The following is a 15,858-nucleotide window of genomic DNA, read 5'->3' as shown; positions in this document are numbered from 1 at the left end:
TCAAGCAGAAGTACATATTTGGATTTAGTATCACTTTATCACTCAACATTCTAATTTAGGTATACGTACTACCCTGAGGAGCCACTGCCATCACCAACCTCCTTTCTGCAGTACTGTACATAGGAAGTACCTTAGCTGAATGCGTCTGAGGTGGATTTGTAGTAGACAACACAACTCTAACTCAGTTCTTTACTCTTCACATCAGACTCCCGTTTCTTACCATAGGCACCTCCATAGTCCACTTAATATTCCTTCACAAAACAGGCTCAAACAATCCAACAGGCCTCAACTGCAACATAGACAAAATTCCATTCCACCCCTACTACTCATACAAAGACCTCCTGGGCATGACCAGAAGATACCTCCTAGTACATAAGAGCATCTGTGCCTTCATATATACTTTCCTTGTTTGAGGGCTAACCCCCCACCAAAAAAATACCCAGCCCCCTCTAGCCCTTCATAGTCTAATAACCTAATAAACTGTGGACACTTTAATTGTGCATGTACACACATACAGAGATTCTGCCACCCTAATGTCCAACATCTAGTCCATCACCCTATTTCCAACGGTGGCCACAAGCAGGACCAAAGCACACTGGTCCTCTTCCTTTCATCTTCTCCAGCAACTGATAATTTAGATACTTCCAGGGTCAGAAACAGCATGTAACAAACCATGATACTGAGACTAGGAGCCATCAATATCCTTACCTTCCATTAATTTGTATAATTTTCTTTTAAGGCCATCGAAGTTGGTGGGCATCACCATCTCTTGTGGTAGCAAATTCACAATTTAACTAACTGCTGTGCAAAGTGGCTTCTCTTCCTTTCCTGAATCTTCTACCACTCAGCTTCATAATATTCTAATATTTGAAGAGGGAAAGGACTTCTCCTAAACTACTTTCCCCACATAACTGTATACACCTTTTGTTGGGTGTAGTGAAGGGTTAACCTTCTGTGTCTCGAGGCTGAGAGGAGGCGCTTACAAGGGAAGTAAGCCAGGACGTGAGGAAAGCAGCTTGGAATGCTGTGAGCTGAGTGAAAAGTGAAAGCAGCTTTGCTACGCAGCTGCTGAGAGAGACAGGTCGCAAAATGCAACTTGAATCAGATGGACTGTAAATATGCTATTTTTGAGCAAATAAAGTGCTACTAGGAAAGAAGAAACGTGTGGGACCTATTTACTGACTGCCCTTTCATACACGGACGCTGTGCAATTCTGCTAATTGCTTTACGACCTGCAGAGGAGTGCAGGGAGCGTGCCGGACAAGAGTAAAGCAATAAATCTTACCTAACACCTTTAATATGCCCCCCACTTACTCACTTTTTTCTGAATTAAAAAGCCCCAAACACTAACTTCTACTCATAGGAGAGCTTCAACAGCCCCCTGACCACTGTGGTTTCTCTTTTCTACAATCATATAAACACTAATCACAAGGGCTAGAAACTTCTTCATTTGTATTAAAAACAAAAAAAAGGTAGTAGATAGAAGATAGAAGATGCCATGGAATCTGGCATTTTGGGGTCACGGTTTATTATCTACAGAGTGATCACAGTTACACGGATTTTAAGAATTGTACAGCGGTACTTTACTATTCTCCCTTGTCCCCTGTCCAGCCAGTTCTCTGATTTGAACTATTAGTCTCCCAAGCAAAAGGAAGCTAAGTCTACATGAAACATATTGCCTTAATAAGAGTAGAAGACGAACAAGTCAAAGCATCAGCTATTGCTGAAGCTCTGTCAGCTTGCGGTATCACTGGGATCAAACTCTGCATTTCACTCCAGCTGGCATGTTCAAGTTAATCGGCAATCATCTCCATTTAGTCCCCAAGGAAACTCTATTTCCATTCAATAGCTAGCATGCGCTGGAACTGCAAAGCTTTCGGCAGCTGCCTTGGTAATTAACAGAATACCTCAAAGCTTTTGCAGTACTTAACTCTTATGCATAAGGTCAATTCTCTTTAAAATACATGCCTGAACAGTCAATATAGTTCTTCAGTTTTTGAAGGATAGACAGAAGTAATTCAAAGCTGTCAGTTAACTGTGCAAGGGTTTTGTGCATGTGCAAGTATGCAAACAAAAAGATGGTTAAATAGGTCACCACCTTTTCTTCTAGTTTTAATCATTCAAGTAATGTCATGTGACCCAGTAATCATTTGAATGTGTCACTCTAGCTTCACTCCTTAAATGTCTAAGAAATTTCAAAATAATTCAAAATAATTTACTATTCTAATAAACCAGAAAACATCACCATTCTCTTTTTACTGAACCCTACTGCCTCTTCTGCAAAGGCCACTGAAACCATATACTACTCTCTTTGGATGACATTCTCAATCCAATCCATCATATTCTTGAACTTTTAAGTGTCTCTTGCATGCTTTATTGCCATTTATAAGTGTCTCCTGTGTTTAACATTAGTTTAAAATACACAACTGCATTTTTAATAATAGAAAGGGGAAAGATGGTGGTCACATCCTTCTACTTTTCGATATTAATGAGTGGAATCAAAAACAAAATGAAATATTTTCGAATAGTACAGCCTCCGTCGTTTCTTAGTTTTGTCCAATTTCACTAAGTACTCACTCAGGTGATGGATGTTACTAGAGAAATGTGCTGTACGTTTAACTGAGACATCACACCAAGTATGGTTTATGCTAACCATCGTTTAAAAAGAAAAACTATTGTTTTAGCATCCAAATATAAAGCAGGCAAACCATAGTTTAGGACATGTCTGCTTCTGTGTTTCACCATCCCAAAACTTAATTCTCTTCTCCATGGTAAAAGAACACCTGGAGGGAAGCAATTGTATTAACTATGACTTGTCAATTCAGGCATCACGTTAATCTGAATTTAGTTAAAACTATGATTTGCAAACCCACTTCAAATCATGGTTTCCAATTCTGGTTTGAGGGCCAATCACAAACTATGGTCTGTCAATTAAGAGCTCATGCCAAACCATACTTAAAACTTGTTTAGCCATTATCGGCTACAAAGTCTTAATTGAGTCACAAAGTCTGTTCCCATTATTCTATCTATAATTATCGCTTCTGCACATGCTTCACTAAGTGCATTCACTTATTTACCGGTTAACATTACAAATAAATTATATTACAATAATGACAAAGAAACAAATAATGACAAAATATATATTTATTTCATTTTCCAATATGAAAAACACGTTACCTTATCACAGAACTCAGTAAGGGCTGTGAAGTCCCATTTCTTGGCATATGCAACATTATATCTGAGAATAGCTTCCTATGAAACAAAAAGTGATAAAAAGGTGATCAGTAGGACAACTTGAATTTTGAGAAATCAGCACCCTCTGCTGGTCCAAGTAGTTCTGGACAATTTTTCAGCAATCCTTAGAAAACATACCCTGTCACAAGAAGATAAAGGAGAAGCAAAATTTCAGCAGACACAGAGTTGCAAGAATGGACCCATTGATCCATTCAGTCCAACACCTCCCACCCTGGGACAGAATTTCCCAAATTTAATTCATTCCCAGCAAAGGCCAATCCAACCCTTATTCTGGTAAAATCTTACCAATACTGTAGTAAGTTCAGAATTTATTTTCTTCAGTTACATACCTTTTACTGCTATTGATTTTAGTAATGGCACTTATTTTCAAAATCTTTGGTCAGTCTGATTTTCACAATTTGTGCTGATTTCATCTCTCTTTTTAATTCAGATTTTCTAATTATACACGTAATCATACAGAAAGGCTCTTAAACAGGTTCGTTACCACAGTGCACGCAGAATAGTGTAATCAATACGTGGTGGTATTTCCTTTCCAGAAATTCTCTCCATCTGACCCCCAATAACTTTTTAAATTCCATTAAGTTCAAAATGCAGTCTGGGGATTTAGCATAAGAGCTTTTTAAACAGGGAATGCTGCCAGCCTGCATAAGCTAGTCTCCCCTCCCGCCCCAATACACATTTAGCCTCTGATAAGCTTTTGTGCCAAATCTCCAACCAGCTTTTTATGTTATTTGTTTTATTTTGTTTATAACTGCTATTTCATGCAAAGAGCTCCAACCAGGTGCCCTGTGACTTGGGAACCAATTCTCCTTGGGTTTCAGCCAAGGTGGGAACTGTATGTATTAAAACCTCAATGGTCATCACAACCCAGATTCTGCTCGGACATAAAAATAATGTCATATCAGAGACTCAGACCTATGCCACTGTCTATTACACCGCTCCCCAATTTTCTTAACTCCCACTATCTCTGCAACATGTCCCTAAGGGTCACTCTTTTGACCCTTTTGAATGAGAACATGAAGTGACCGTCTCTGTTACATTGTGATTGGAATGTTGAGGTCTTAGATATATGTTAAATGTTCCTAAGTGTACCAACCAAGCAAAATCATTTTGATTCCCAAACTGAGCAAATGTTTTCTCTGCAAGGTCAAAGTGGGAAACCTCCCCATTGTCTCTTTCCTCACAAATCCTTTTAAGATTTAAGACTTAAGATATGAACAGCCTGTGACCTGGCCCAGGAACTAAGTATTTATCATTACAAAAGACTGGCCAGGCTCCCCAGGGTATCCAATCAAGTAACCTGCCAGACAGGAGGTAAGACAGGAGAAAAGCAACTTTCAAATTTCTGTTTTAGACCGCCTTTTCTGTGATGTCGGTATGATGTATCTGGGGGGTGGTCTTAGGTTACACCCCTTCTGTGATGTATGTATGATGTATGGAGGGGTGGTCTTGAGCTCCAGGGCAGGGAATTTAAAATGTCTATATAAGGCCTTGCGCGCCATTGTTCTGGGTTCCTCCTCCCTCCCGTGTGGTGAGGGAGGACCCTGTTGCAACAGATCAATAAAGATCAGGCTTACTAGCTGCTTTGCTTCTCAATATTCTCTGGTTGGCCTCTGTGTTATTTTCTCCTACCAATAGGGAACCTACGTAAGGACTCTATATGGGCTCTTGGATACCCCATAAGAGAAAAAGGGCAGATTTTTGTTTACAACAACATAGAGTTTCCTCAGGCAAGATGGGGAAAAAATGCTGACAAAGTATACTATGCAATGCAATAGTATACAGACTGTCCAATAAAACAGTCTATTTGTACTAATCATTCTCAAAGTGCAGCACAGCAATATTTCACTGTGCTATCTTTCATGCAGTAGGATCTTGCAAAATTGATGGATGTTCATTTAACTGTGAAGCATGTAGTCATTCATTTGAGTTCCACTTCATCAACATCTTGAACCACCTACCTCTTTTCTAGCAACTGTATCAAGATGGGGTCAAACAGTTATTTCTATAGATGACAGGATAGGAATACAATCATAAATGGAAGGATGCCAGACTGCCTTACAGAGATGTTAGCACAGGTGTGATCAATTTCAATTTTCAAGCGTCCTGCAATTTTTTATCTTCTGTCCTGCAAACTCAGGCCACCATCAACCTTGATAGCAGGTTTTTTGCTTTATTGTTATTTATTATTTAAGCAGGTATAAATTTATTATTTAAGCAGGTATTTTGCTTTATTGTCATTGGTAGGCACCTAAGAAACACTGGAAACCCCATAATTCAACACCACTTGCATTACAAAGGACCTTGAGCTACAATAATAATTGTGTCCCATTTAGAAAAGGTATTTTCTCTATATTGGTAGTACATGAATAAGGATGCCAGGCAACTTTGAGTAGAATGAGCTTCTGTCATATAGGCAAAATTATCGAGTTACTTTTTATTCTTTACACATTACTAAAGCATTAGTGTCACAACACTAACAGAACTACTCATTCATAAAAGAACTGATCAGGTATTACATTTCTTTGCCTTCCCAGAAGATTGTGCTGAAACAACCATTTAGGCATTTTGAAATCAATTATTGGAGGGTTATTGAGTTGGGGGGGTATTGGGTTGTTGTTTTTATTTTGATTATATATTTTGTGGTTTTGTGTTCTGGTTTTGTTCTGTGAGCCGCCCTGAGACCTTCAGGTATAGGGCAGTATATAAATTCAATAAATAAATATTTACTATTATATCACACAAACCAACTTAAATTTGTCTACACCAACTCTGGCTTGCAGGGCAGAATGCAACGGAAAATGATGCTGCCACCTTGCTGAAGCTAAACATATATGGGTCTTGGCTGTGCCTGCATGGCAGACCACCCTGTTCTGAGAATCTTGGAAGCTCAAATTAAGAATACTTAAAGAAAAAAACAATTTTTTCCATGAGGATTATCAGCTTTAAATTCCACCATAATGGATTAAACATTCCAGCATGGTGAATGGGCTATAGCAAGGACTTAGCAAGGACTTAACAAGAGCCACACATTAGTATTTAAAAGTATTTTTCATGGATACTGGTGCCAAGCATTTTATTCATTCTAATGTAAAGAGATATTATTTTTAAAAATACTATATAATCAGACCACACAATTCTACTTGTTATGCATCTGATGCAACTGTAAATAGAAGCCCTAAAAGGTGATTGGTATGGGACACGGGTGGCACTGTGGGTTAAACCACAGAGCCTAGGACTTGCCGATCAGAAGGTCGGCAGTTTGAATCCCCGTGACGGGGTGAGCTCCTGTTGCTCGGTCCGTGCTCCTGCCAACCTAGCAGTTCAAAAGCACGTCAAAGTGCAAGTAGATAAATAGGTACCGCTCCGGTGGGAAGGTAAACGGTGTTTCCGTGCGCTGCTCTGGTTCACCAGAAGCGGCTTAGTCATGCTGGCCACATGACCCGGAAGCTGTACGCCGGCTCCCTCGGCCAATAAAGCGAGATGAGCGCCGCAACCCCAGAGTCGGCCACGACTGGACCTAATGGTCAGGGGCTAAATTGTGATTGAGTTGAAACATGAGAAATATCATTGTACTTTCACCTGTTCTTAAACAACCTGTTTGGAGGAAACTAGCAGAGGAATATTTGCTCAGTTTTAGAATTTCCCCAAAGAGTTCCAAAGTTTTGATTTTGTTAAGCCACCCAAATCATAGGCTGTGTGTACCTTGCCAGTTGCCAAGATAGGAGGAAATGGTAGCAAATCTGATGGTTTGGGTAATCAGCAGTTCAAACATGTCACCTCTCCAAATCATGAAGTCAACTGGATATCCTCACGCTTTGGGGAGTGCAAAAATGTAACCATACTAAATCAGGTCATCCACTCTCTAATATTGTTAAGTGGAAACTTCCAACATTTCCAATTTTCTTACTATGCCAATAGATAGAAATCTCTTTGATGAAACCATTATTTCAAACTGGCTTTCAAACCAGTTTGTCAGCTCAGATGATAAGGTAAGTTATGGTTAGGCAAAACTGAAGAGAAAGTTTCCAAATTCCTCTTAGCTACAGTGCCGGAGGAGGAAAGGGGACCTACCTGCATATGTTGGTTCACATCATGCTAAATTATGGTTTAACATGACAACCAAATGCAGCCAATTATTTTTTTTGAAAGCATAGTGTTTTTCCGCCTTACCTTCAAATCACGGGAGCTGGTGAACTTCTTAAGCAGTGAAGTCTGGATTAATTCCCATCGACTCCCAGCAGTTCTTTCACCATTCTTAAGAAAGAAAATAATATTTAAGATTCAGCTTAGAAAATTATATTCAGGCTCACAACTAACATGAAAATAATAGTGAATTGGAATAGAATGACTGCCTACTTGGTAATTGTGTCACAATTATGGAGGAAAAGAGGAGAGATCTATTGGTTCAGTTTTAGAATTCACAGGAGTCCATAAACTGAAATTTGATACGGTAGCCAACAATTATTTTCGTTAACTAGTGGCTATACTATAGATGCACTTCTTAGCACATGCAATGTGTCTTACCCTTTGGCCTGAGCAAATACAGCCTGCTGCTCACACAGAATTCAGGATGAAGACTTACAGGGCAAATGGAATACCTCACCTAAAAGCCTGACTCTCTCAAAGGCTCTTTCCAAAAATTAAGACTGCACTCATCTCTCTAGGAGCTGTACATAATTAAGACTCCCACTTTGCAAAATGTAGCCCTTGTTTTCCCCTCAACTCCAACTCAGCAGCAATTCACAATTAATATTGTCTCACACAGACCTTTCCAACTTTCCTGCCATAGGAAGATTCATAGAATCATAGAGTTGGAAGGGATACCAAGGGTCATCTAGTCCAACCCCCTGCAATGCAGGAATATCTGCTAAAGCATCCATGACAGATGGCCATCTAACCTCTGCTTAAAATCCTCCAAGGAAGAGTCCACAACCTCCAAAGGGAGACTGTTCCATGGCTGAACAGCTCTTACTGTTCTTCATTCTTTACACCAGGGGTAGGCACCCTAAGACCCGGGGGCCGGATGCGGCCCAATCACCACCTCAATCTGGCACGCAGATGGTCTGGGAATCAGTGTGTTCCCCTGTTTTACCCACATCCCCTAACACAAAGCTTTATTTATTTTGAGAAACAATACAATATGTTTTCATGGCTAAAAAGACAAGTAGTGAATGCCATCCTTTTTCCCACAAAACAAAAAATAAAGTCCACTCCAGGTTTTTCTGCTGAAGATCCTTTCCTATAGCAGCTACAGATAGCTTTTTCTTCAATCAACCTTGTAAGAACAATGCTGAAGGGATTGATGGAAAATGTCTAATTTCATCCCTCCTCCAGAGGAAAAATTGAGGCCAGTTACAAGTGGACTCTGATACCTGAAAAAGAGCTGAGGGACTGGCGTTCGACTCTGGTAAGGTGGGGGCAAAGAGGAGAGCTGCAGACATAGGTAAGCACAGAAGCAAGAACAAGGACTGAGGAAAATAAAATGCTGCAGCTAGTTCCCATTCAGTCAGTGAATCAGATGACTATGGGGAGATGTGGCAGAATTAGTGATTCAGCAGCAGAGGTTGATCCAACATCATAGTTTAGCTACTAATAGGGAAAATGCCAGCATGTTTAAACAAACAAAAACAATGGGGGGGGATATCAGGAAAGGAGACTACACACTAATTATAGCATTAAATTATTGGTCACCATGGCATCAATGTTTGCGGACCGTTGAAATGCTTGGCTTTCACACATTTTTTCTGAAAGCTGTACAAGTACACTCAAGCTGGCTCTAAAGTAAGGTAAAGTGACTCTTCCAAAGATCAGGTATATCAAACAACTCAGTACTCGGCATTTTTTTGCCTTTGTGGACTCTAGAAAAATAAACTGTATATACATCAGAATGACAACAAAGGTCTTCCATACAGCAAAATAGTATGATTATATGGTGTCTTTGTCTTTATGCTTAGTGAAGTCATTTAGCAGCGGATTCAGGAAGGACAAAAAGGAAGTACTTCTTCACATGCCACATAACTAATCAAGGACTTCACTATCAACAAAACGTGGAGATTTCCAGTAGCTTAATCAAATTAATCAGGAACCATCCACTATATACAGAGGCAAGTTTGCTGAATATCATACACTAGCAACAAAGGGGGAGAATCAATCTCATGTCCTGCTTTTTGGAGGAATCAAACTGGCCACTGACGCAATGAGAACACTAGATTGACTACATGACTCATAAAAGCAACTCTCATGCTTTTGAAATCTTCCGCTGCTCTGTCTGTAATGTTCTATGAACCTCTGCAAATCCTTTCTACACTGTAAAATCAATTGCCATGAACCTTTGGGATGGGGAGCTATACTTTAAAAAATGAAAACTAAGCGTGGAATTACAAAAACCAATAATATCACCTCAAATTCTACCATAAGCCCAAGTAGCTAATAAACAGCTTCTAATATTTAGATATAATTATTTGGCTCAAAGTTTGTTCATTTGTTGCTCTGCTGAAATAGAATAGCTTGGAACCATGGATTTTTGTAGCCCATGGAAATATATTGGCATGCACCTACTGTGTTAACTTTGTCAATGCAAGCCACAGAAGCGAGAAGTAAAGGTCGTTTATGGCAACTTTATCTTCACTCATAATACAAACACTTTATCAGTGCTAAGCAATCATATTTAAAAGTAGCAGACAGGAAAATGAGCTGTCATTCTGCCACACAATTATCTGGATTCATACACTTAATGTAGTGCAATACATCACATACATTAGAATAGTTATCAAACTTGAACAAATCATCTAAAGCCACAATAATTTATGATCATGAATTCAGAGCATATCTAAGAAACTTGGTGGAGTTTTTAGCCTGACAAAAGTTTTATCGCCCAAATTTTTAGCATGCCTCACCTCATCTTCTACAGGATATAAATTTTGTTCTGAACAAGGCATCTTAACATGCTTATTGTCCCACAAATCCTTATAATGTGTTGGGAAAGGTTTAGGCACTTCTCCTTCCTTCAAAAGATCTACCTGCAACAGAGAAAATATGTAAGGAGCACTGTATTAAATCTTACAAAAAGGAAGAAATTACCTGTGATCTTATCTGCAAGTACAATGCACATTAAAACTTAAAATATAAATACATATCCAAAAATACACAGGCAATAATGTCCAGTCTATGCAATATGCAAGAATTTGCATTACACCAAAATAAACATATTCAATACTATGCAAAAGTAGTGGTACCTTGGTTCTTGAACTTAATCCGCTCCGGGAGTCCATTCTACTCCCGAAACTGTTTGAAAACCAAGGCACAACTTCCAATTGGCTGCAGGAGCTTCCTGCACTCAAGCGGAAGCTGCATCGGATGTTCAGCTTCCGAAAAACGTTCGCAAATCATAACACTTATTTCCGGGTTTGTGGCATTCGGGAGCCGATTTGTTCAACAACTAAGCCATTAGAGAACCAAGGTACCACTGTAGGTAGTTCTAACTTAGGCTGCAATGCTATGCAGAGCTACTTAACAAACTGCTCTCCCTCTAGAATAGCAAAGAGGCAATTTTAAGCTAAGTTACAGGTGGAAACGTGTTTAAGTGCCTGCCCTCCACACTTCTGTGATCTCACTCATCCCTTCCTGAAGTGGTCGTCCTTTTAAAACAAAAGATGGCAACAGGGCATGAACATTTACACCTGTGTGCAACAGGTAGTTAGTCCCTAAATGCTGCTCTTCTGAATTCTAGGGTCTACTATTCTCAAGGCATGGCGATCTAAAGACCTCCCCAACCTGCTGAATCAATACTTAATCCAGACTTTATGAAGAGAACAATAACTGTCTAGCTTTAATTTACAAAGGAAGCTTTGTTGGTAAAGCAACTTGGATTTTCATACTCTGATTGTCACTGTATGATTGGCAGATGGCCTCAAATGCGGCAGGCGAGTCCCACACATTGGCATTCTTCTCATCTCTTCAATTGGTGTCCCAAACCATTTTTTATTAGTTGGAAGTGGAGGAGGAGTATATTTAGCAATCTTCCTTCCTGGTCGAGGCGGCTTTAATTCACATTGTTCATTCCTGCTATTAAAATGAAAGTTAAATTATCATCTTAAACATGCCTTTTTCGCTGAACAGAGACTCTCGGTGTCAAACATATGGTTTTTTTCCTCTAGATGTCTTACTAACATTCAGAACCAGTAATGCAGTATGTTTGCATCATGTAAACTTGCCTGATGCTTTGTATCTAACAGAAATAATTTCATTCTCTCCAAAATATAAACAGAGGAACTATTATTACACAGTGGGGGCAAAATATAATATTCTCAGAGGCATTTATGCTCACCCCCTCCATAAAAATCCTTGTATTTTGGAGGGAGGGGAAGCAAATTTTGCACTGCCCCCACCCACAGGCTGAGCATATGAACATGCATATCATCCAGTAATGCATCATTTGGTAATACATTTCTTCTTGTCACATGACATGCAGCTCACAATTGCATGAGTGAACCACCTTTCTTGAAAAGTACTGTGTTTGAGGTGATATCAAGTAATAGGAAACAGCTATGATGTTTAATCTATGATGACTATTTCACATATCCAAGTCATCATTTGAAGTTTTTTTAAAGAAAATTAGTGTTGAGTGGTAGGTAAGGGGATTTGCTACACACTCAAAATGCTCACCTGCTGTCCTAAAACAATGGACACGTGATAAACTCAAGTGAGCATATTCAGTTAATCTTGGGAGATGTTTGCAGGATACACAAAATTTATTCATTTATGAAAATAATTTATATACAGCTATTCAGCAGGTAGCTCCCAAAGCAGCTAACAATTTCACACACACACAACCCATAATGAAACAAATTAGCTCAGTTGGTTAAAGCATGGTGCTGATAACACCACGTTTGTGTGTTCAATAACCATATTCTTGCATTGCAGCGAGTTTGACTAGATAATCCTCAAGGTCCCTTCCAACTCTATGATTATTAACAATAATAGAATACCAACAGTCGAGCAATAAAAACCAGCAAAAGGGCGAAACATTCCATTCATTTGGAAATAGACAATCCTTTAGATACCCTAGTCACAAGCAATTTAGGGCTTTAAACATAAGCACCAACACTTTCACATGCATCAAAATCAAACTGTTTATGACCTGTTGAGATACTATGATCCCTGTAATCCAGTGGTGGGAAATCTCCTGATCTCAGGTCTAATTAGGCATGGCAGGAGCCCTAGTTTGGCCTGCGGAGACATTTTCTTCAAGTCACTCCAACCTGTCCTACACCTGACATCCTATAAGACAGATGCAAGGCAGGAAAGGATATGACTCCCTGCCATAAGTGGGATTTGCAGGCACCACCAATCAGCAGATTGGTGATGCATGCAAAACCCTGTACCTTTACCTATATTGTTTGATTTCAAACTGTACAAGCAAAGGAAAACATTCCAGCTGATAACATTGCTTCTGGTGATTGTCACGTGGGTGGCCCCTTGCACTTGTCAAAATGACCCAAGGTAGGTAGAAGTCTGGATGATCCAATTTACCACCTCTGCTACAGCTGGTTCTATTTAGGCTCACAACTGTACTTTAAACAAAGCGAAGTTTCTGATCAATCTTCAAAGGCATTCCACAAAGAAGGCCTTAAGGTAGTCTAACCTAGAAGTTACCAGAGCAGTTATATCTGTCCAGTAGGAGTTGTGGTTGCTGCACAAGCCTTCGGTTACGCAATAGCTCATGTTAAAGTAACACTGAATTAGACATGTTTTTATGTCTGTTTTAACAGATGTAAAGTTTTACTATATAGACAAGAATGAAATTCTAACTGCAGTGCTACTTGAGTGCAATAGTATGGAAAGAAGAAGGGGAGACAGATTACCTTTTCTCCTCTGTCCTGGGAACCCTCATGAAATGGGAAGTAATTTTAGAGTCCTTCCTCCCACAATGTTTGGCACCTTTGCATTCTGATGACACAGCTAGTGATATCCCAGGTGATTCAGTGGGCGTTTCACCCTGTTTGACTTGATTATCCATCCCTTCCAAGTGGAGATTAAATCGAGCACCTTCACCTCTCCGGGGTTGTGACTTTCTTGAATCCAGGTCAGCCTTTCGAAACCGTGAGGATTTGTTTGGTGCTTTTGGCACATCAATGTCTTCTCGGTCCTCAAGAAGTGGACTGGTTTCTTCATCAGCCTCTGAGCCCTGACAGCTGTTTTTGGAATTATCTACATCCATTGGTGAGTCAGGTTCACTCTCTTTCTCAAAAGAAGGAGATTCCCCCCAGCATCCTTGATCTCTTTTCTGAGTGGCATACAAATCAGGTGAGCAAGCATCACAGCCTGCATCTGAAAGTGGGCTCTCAGGCACTACATCCACCTCCTCTGACTCAACAGCTATGCAAGTTACATGCTCAGAGTTGTAGTTCTTAAACGGCTGCAAATTTTGCAAAGTTGCTTGCCTCTCCGGATCATAGTCTTTTGATGGCTGTTTTATATTTGCTACCTTCACAGGGCTGCCTGATGAAAGTTTCCTATGAGTACAGTTTTCCTGATTTTCATTGCAACCCCGATGGCCCTGACTGCCAGTTTTATGTGTTTGATTAGCATTAGCATTTTTCAACTGGTCTCCAGTTTGGATTCCTTTCAAAGACTCTGCTTCTGAAAGTTGATCCCTACCTAGCTGCTCAGCTTCCCAATTACGCAGGGCAGCAGTCTGAGGCAAGGCCACATGCCTGGTATTCATTTCCACAGGTAATCTGGAACAGCCCTGCTGAAGAACATCCTCAGCATTTTTCACTTCATGTTCAAAAACATTGTCTTGCTTTACAAATGTCATTTTGGGCTCTGCTTCTGTGCTGCAAGTTTTGTTTTGTGAGCTGTAAAAAGACAAACAACACAAATACAAATAAAATGTTGTCCCATAACCAAAGGTAAAACTGATGTTTATCTTCCCACAAATTAACGCTATAGTAACGCTTCACTATTTTAATAAAGTTGTTGCAATTCTTTGAGTCCAAGGCCATTTTCTTCAGTAGTGGCCGCACCACCTTCTTTAAGGTATCAGGCATTCCCCGTGCCCAGGGCCCACCGGCTCAACACACCCAGTTAAATTTCAGCAGCCATCAGAGGCAGGGCTCAAAAGAGCAAGTTCATGCACTGGTAACCTCAAGACTTGATAATGCAGTGCATTCAATGTGGGGCTACCCTTGCGCCTGGTCCAGAAGCTGCAGCTGGAGCAAAATGCAGTGGCTAATAATAATTATTTATTATTTCTACCCTGCCCACCTGGCTGGGTTTCCCCAGCCACTCTGGGTGGCTCCCAACAGAATTAATGATAATAATAATAAAAAAGCAATTAAACATCAGACATTAAAAGCTTCCCTAAACAGGGCTGTCTTCAGATGTCTACTAAAAGATAGATAGTTGTTTATTTCCTTGACATCTGATGGGAGGGTGTTCCACAGGGCAGGAGCCTCTACCGAGAAAGCCCTCTGCGTGGTTCCCTGTAGCCTCACTTTTTGCAGTGAGGGAACCGCCAGAAGGACCTCGGAGCTGGACCTCAGATGAACGATGGGGGTGGAGACGCAGTAAGTGTAGAATGAACAGAAGCACCAGGCATATTTTGATTATGAGTCCTTTTCTCTCCTTTTGTTACATTCTGGATAAATAAATTACCCCTGTATTCTGTTTTTACCTTTTTGACTCCACTGTTTTGGGTCCTTTATTCTCCATCCAAGAGGTAATCCTCCTTTGTTTGTAAACTAGAGGGGGGGAAAGAAGAACCACAGTACAATATATTGCAACAACCAGCTTCCTATTTTAAAACCAAAAGAGATACAATATTATATTTTATAATTGTCTTGGCATCTGAATTATCTGCAAACTCCAAACTTGTTTCATGGTGCTTTAGCTAACTCTGGTAAGACAGCGAGGCATGCTCAAAAGGCAGCTGCAGCCAATCATAGCTTCCTGACAAGCATATCTGTATGATATGATAACAATAGGTTATCCGAGTAATCAAATTACTAATACCACCAGTTATTTAATTAAAATGTGTACTAGAAATGGCATTTCTTGGGTCATCTCTTCTCCAATTCTGTTCATGCTTTACTCCATGAAGGTAAAACAAGTTCAGAACTATTAAATCAGATGCTATTTTCAGGTTATTACTAAACAGAAAGTTGGATGAATTTATATGTACAATCAAATAGTTTGTACTATTTGAGCTATTCAAAAATAAAACTGTCCAGAATTGATACAATGAAAGAGAGAAGACGAGTGCATTTGAAACAATGTCTTGAGAAACTGTTGTGCTAAGAAAAGCTAAAAAGAGCACAGCAAACTAAGAGATTTCTTCAGTAACAGAAGCTCCACTTCTGCTTCAAAAGGAAGCTCCACTCCAATTCTCTCGGACTCGCGCCTTACACACCCAATTCTGACACCTTCACTACACTGTATGGATTCCATGAAATATGTATGCTCTTGTCTATGAAAGCTCATGCCATAATAACTGGGTCACTTTTTCAAGTGCCACAAGACACTTATGCCACTGTATACCAACAATGTATCCCTTCTCAGGCTGAGAATTTTTATTCACAACTTTGAGTTTTACCAAGC

General features: G+C 39.8%; 1 protein-coding gene across 2 annotated transcripts in view; it reads right to left on the bottom strand.

Moving 5' to 3' along the window:
* Positions 1-15,858, bottom strand: part of PARG (poly(ADP-ribose) glycohydrolase) — a 70,178-nt gene that overhangs the window by 52,544 nt on the left and 1,776 nt on the right. Inside the window, exons 2-7 of one of the 2 annotated variants that reach the window (XM_081004911.1) lie at positions 14,936-15,002; positions 13,122-14,117; positions 11,136-11,322; positions 10,155-10,277; positions 7,429-7,512; positions 3,178-3,252 (exon numbers count right to left, since the gene is read on the bottom strand). In XM_081004911.1, the coding sequence (XP_080861037.1) occupies positions 3,178-3,252; positions 7,429-7,512; positions 10,155-10,277; positions 11,136-11,322; positions 13,122-14,117; positions 14,936-15,002 (1,532 nt within the window). The remainder of the gene's footprint in view (positions 1-3,177; positions 3,253-7,428; positions 7,513-10,154; positions 10,278-11,135; positions 11,323-13,121; positions 14,118-14,935; positions 15,003-15,858) is intronic. The other variant, XM_081004912.1, reaches the window with a different exon arrangement.

This window comes from Podarcis pityusensis, assembly GCF_964106645.2.
Source record: "Podarcis pityusensis genome assembly, chromosome: 5".
Classification (NCBI taxonomy): Eukaryota; Metazoa; Chordata; class Lepidosauria; order Squamata; family Lacertidae; genus Podarcis; species Podarcis pityusensis.
The sequence above is the reverse complement of the archived record's forward strand: the minus strand, read 5'-3'. Positions and strand labels throughout refer to the sequence as shown.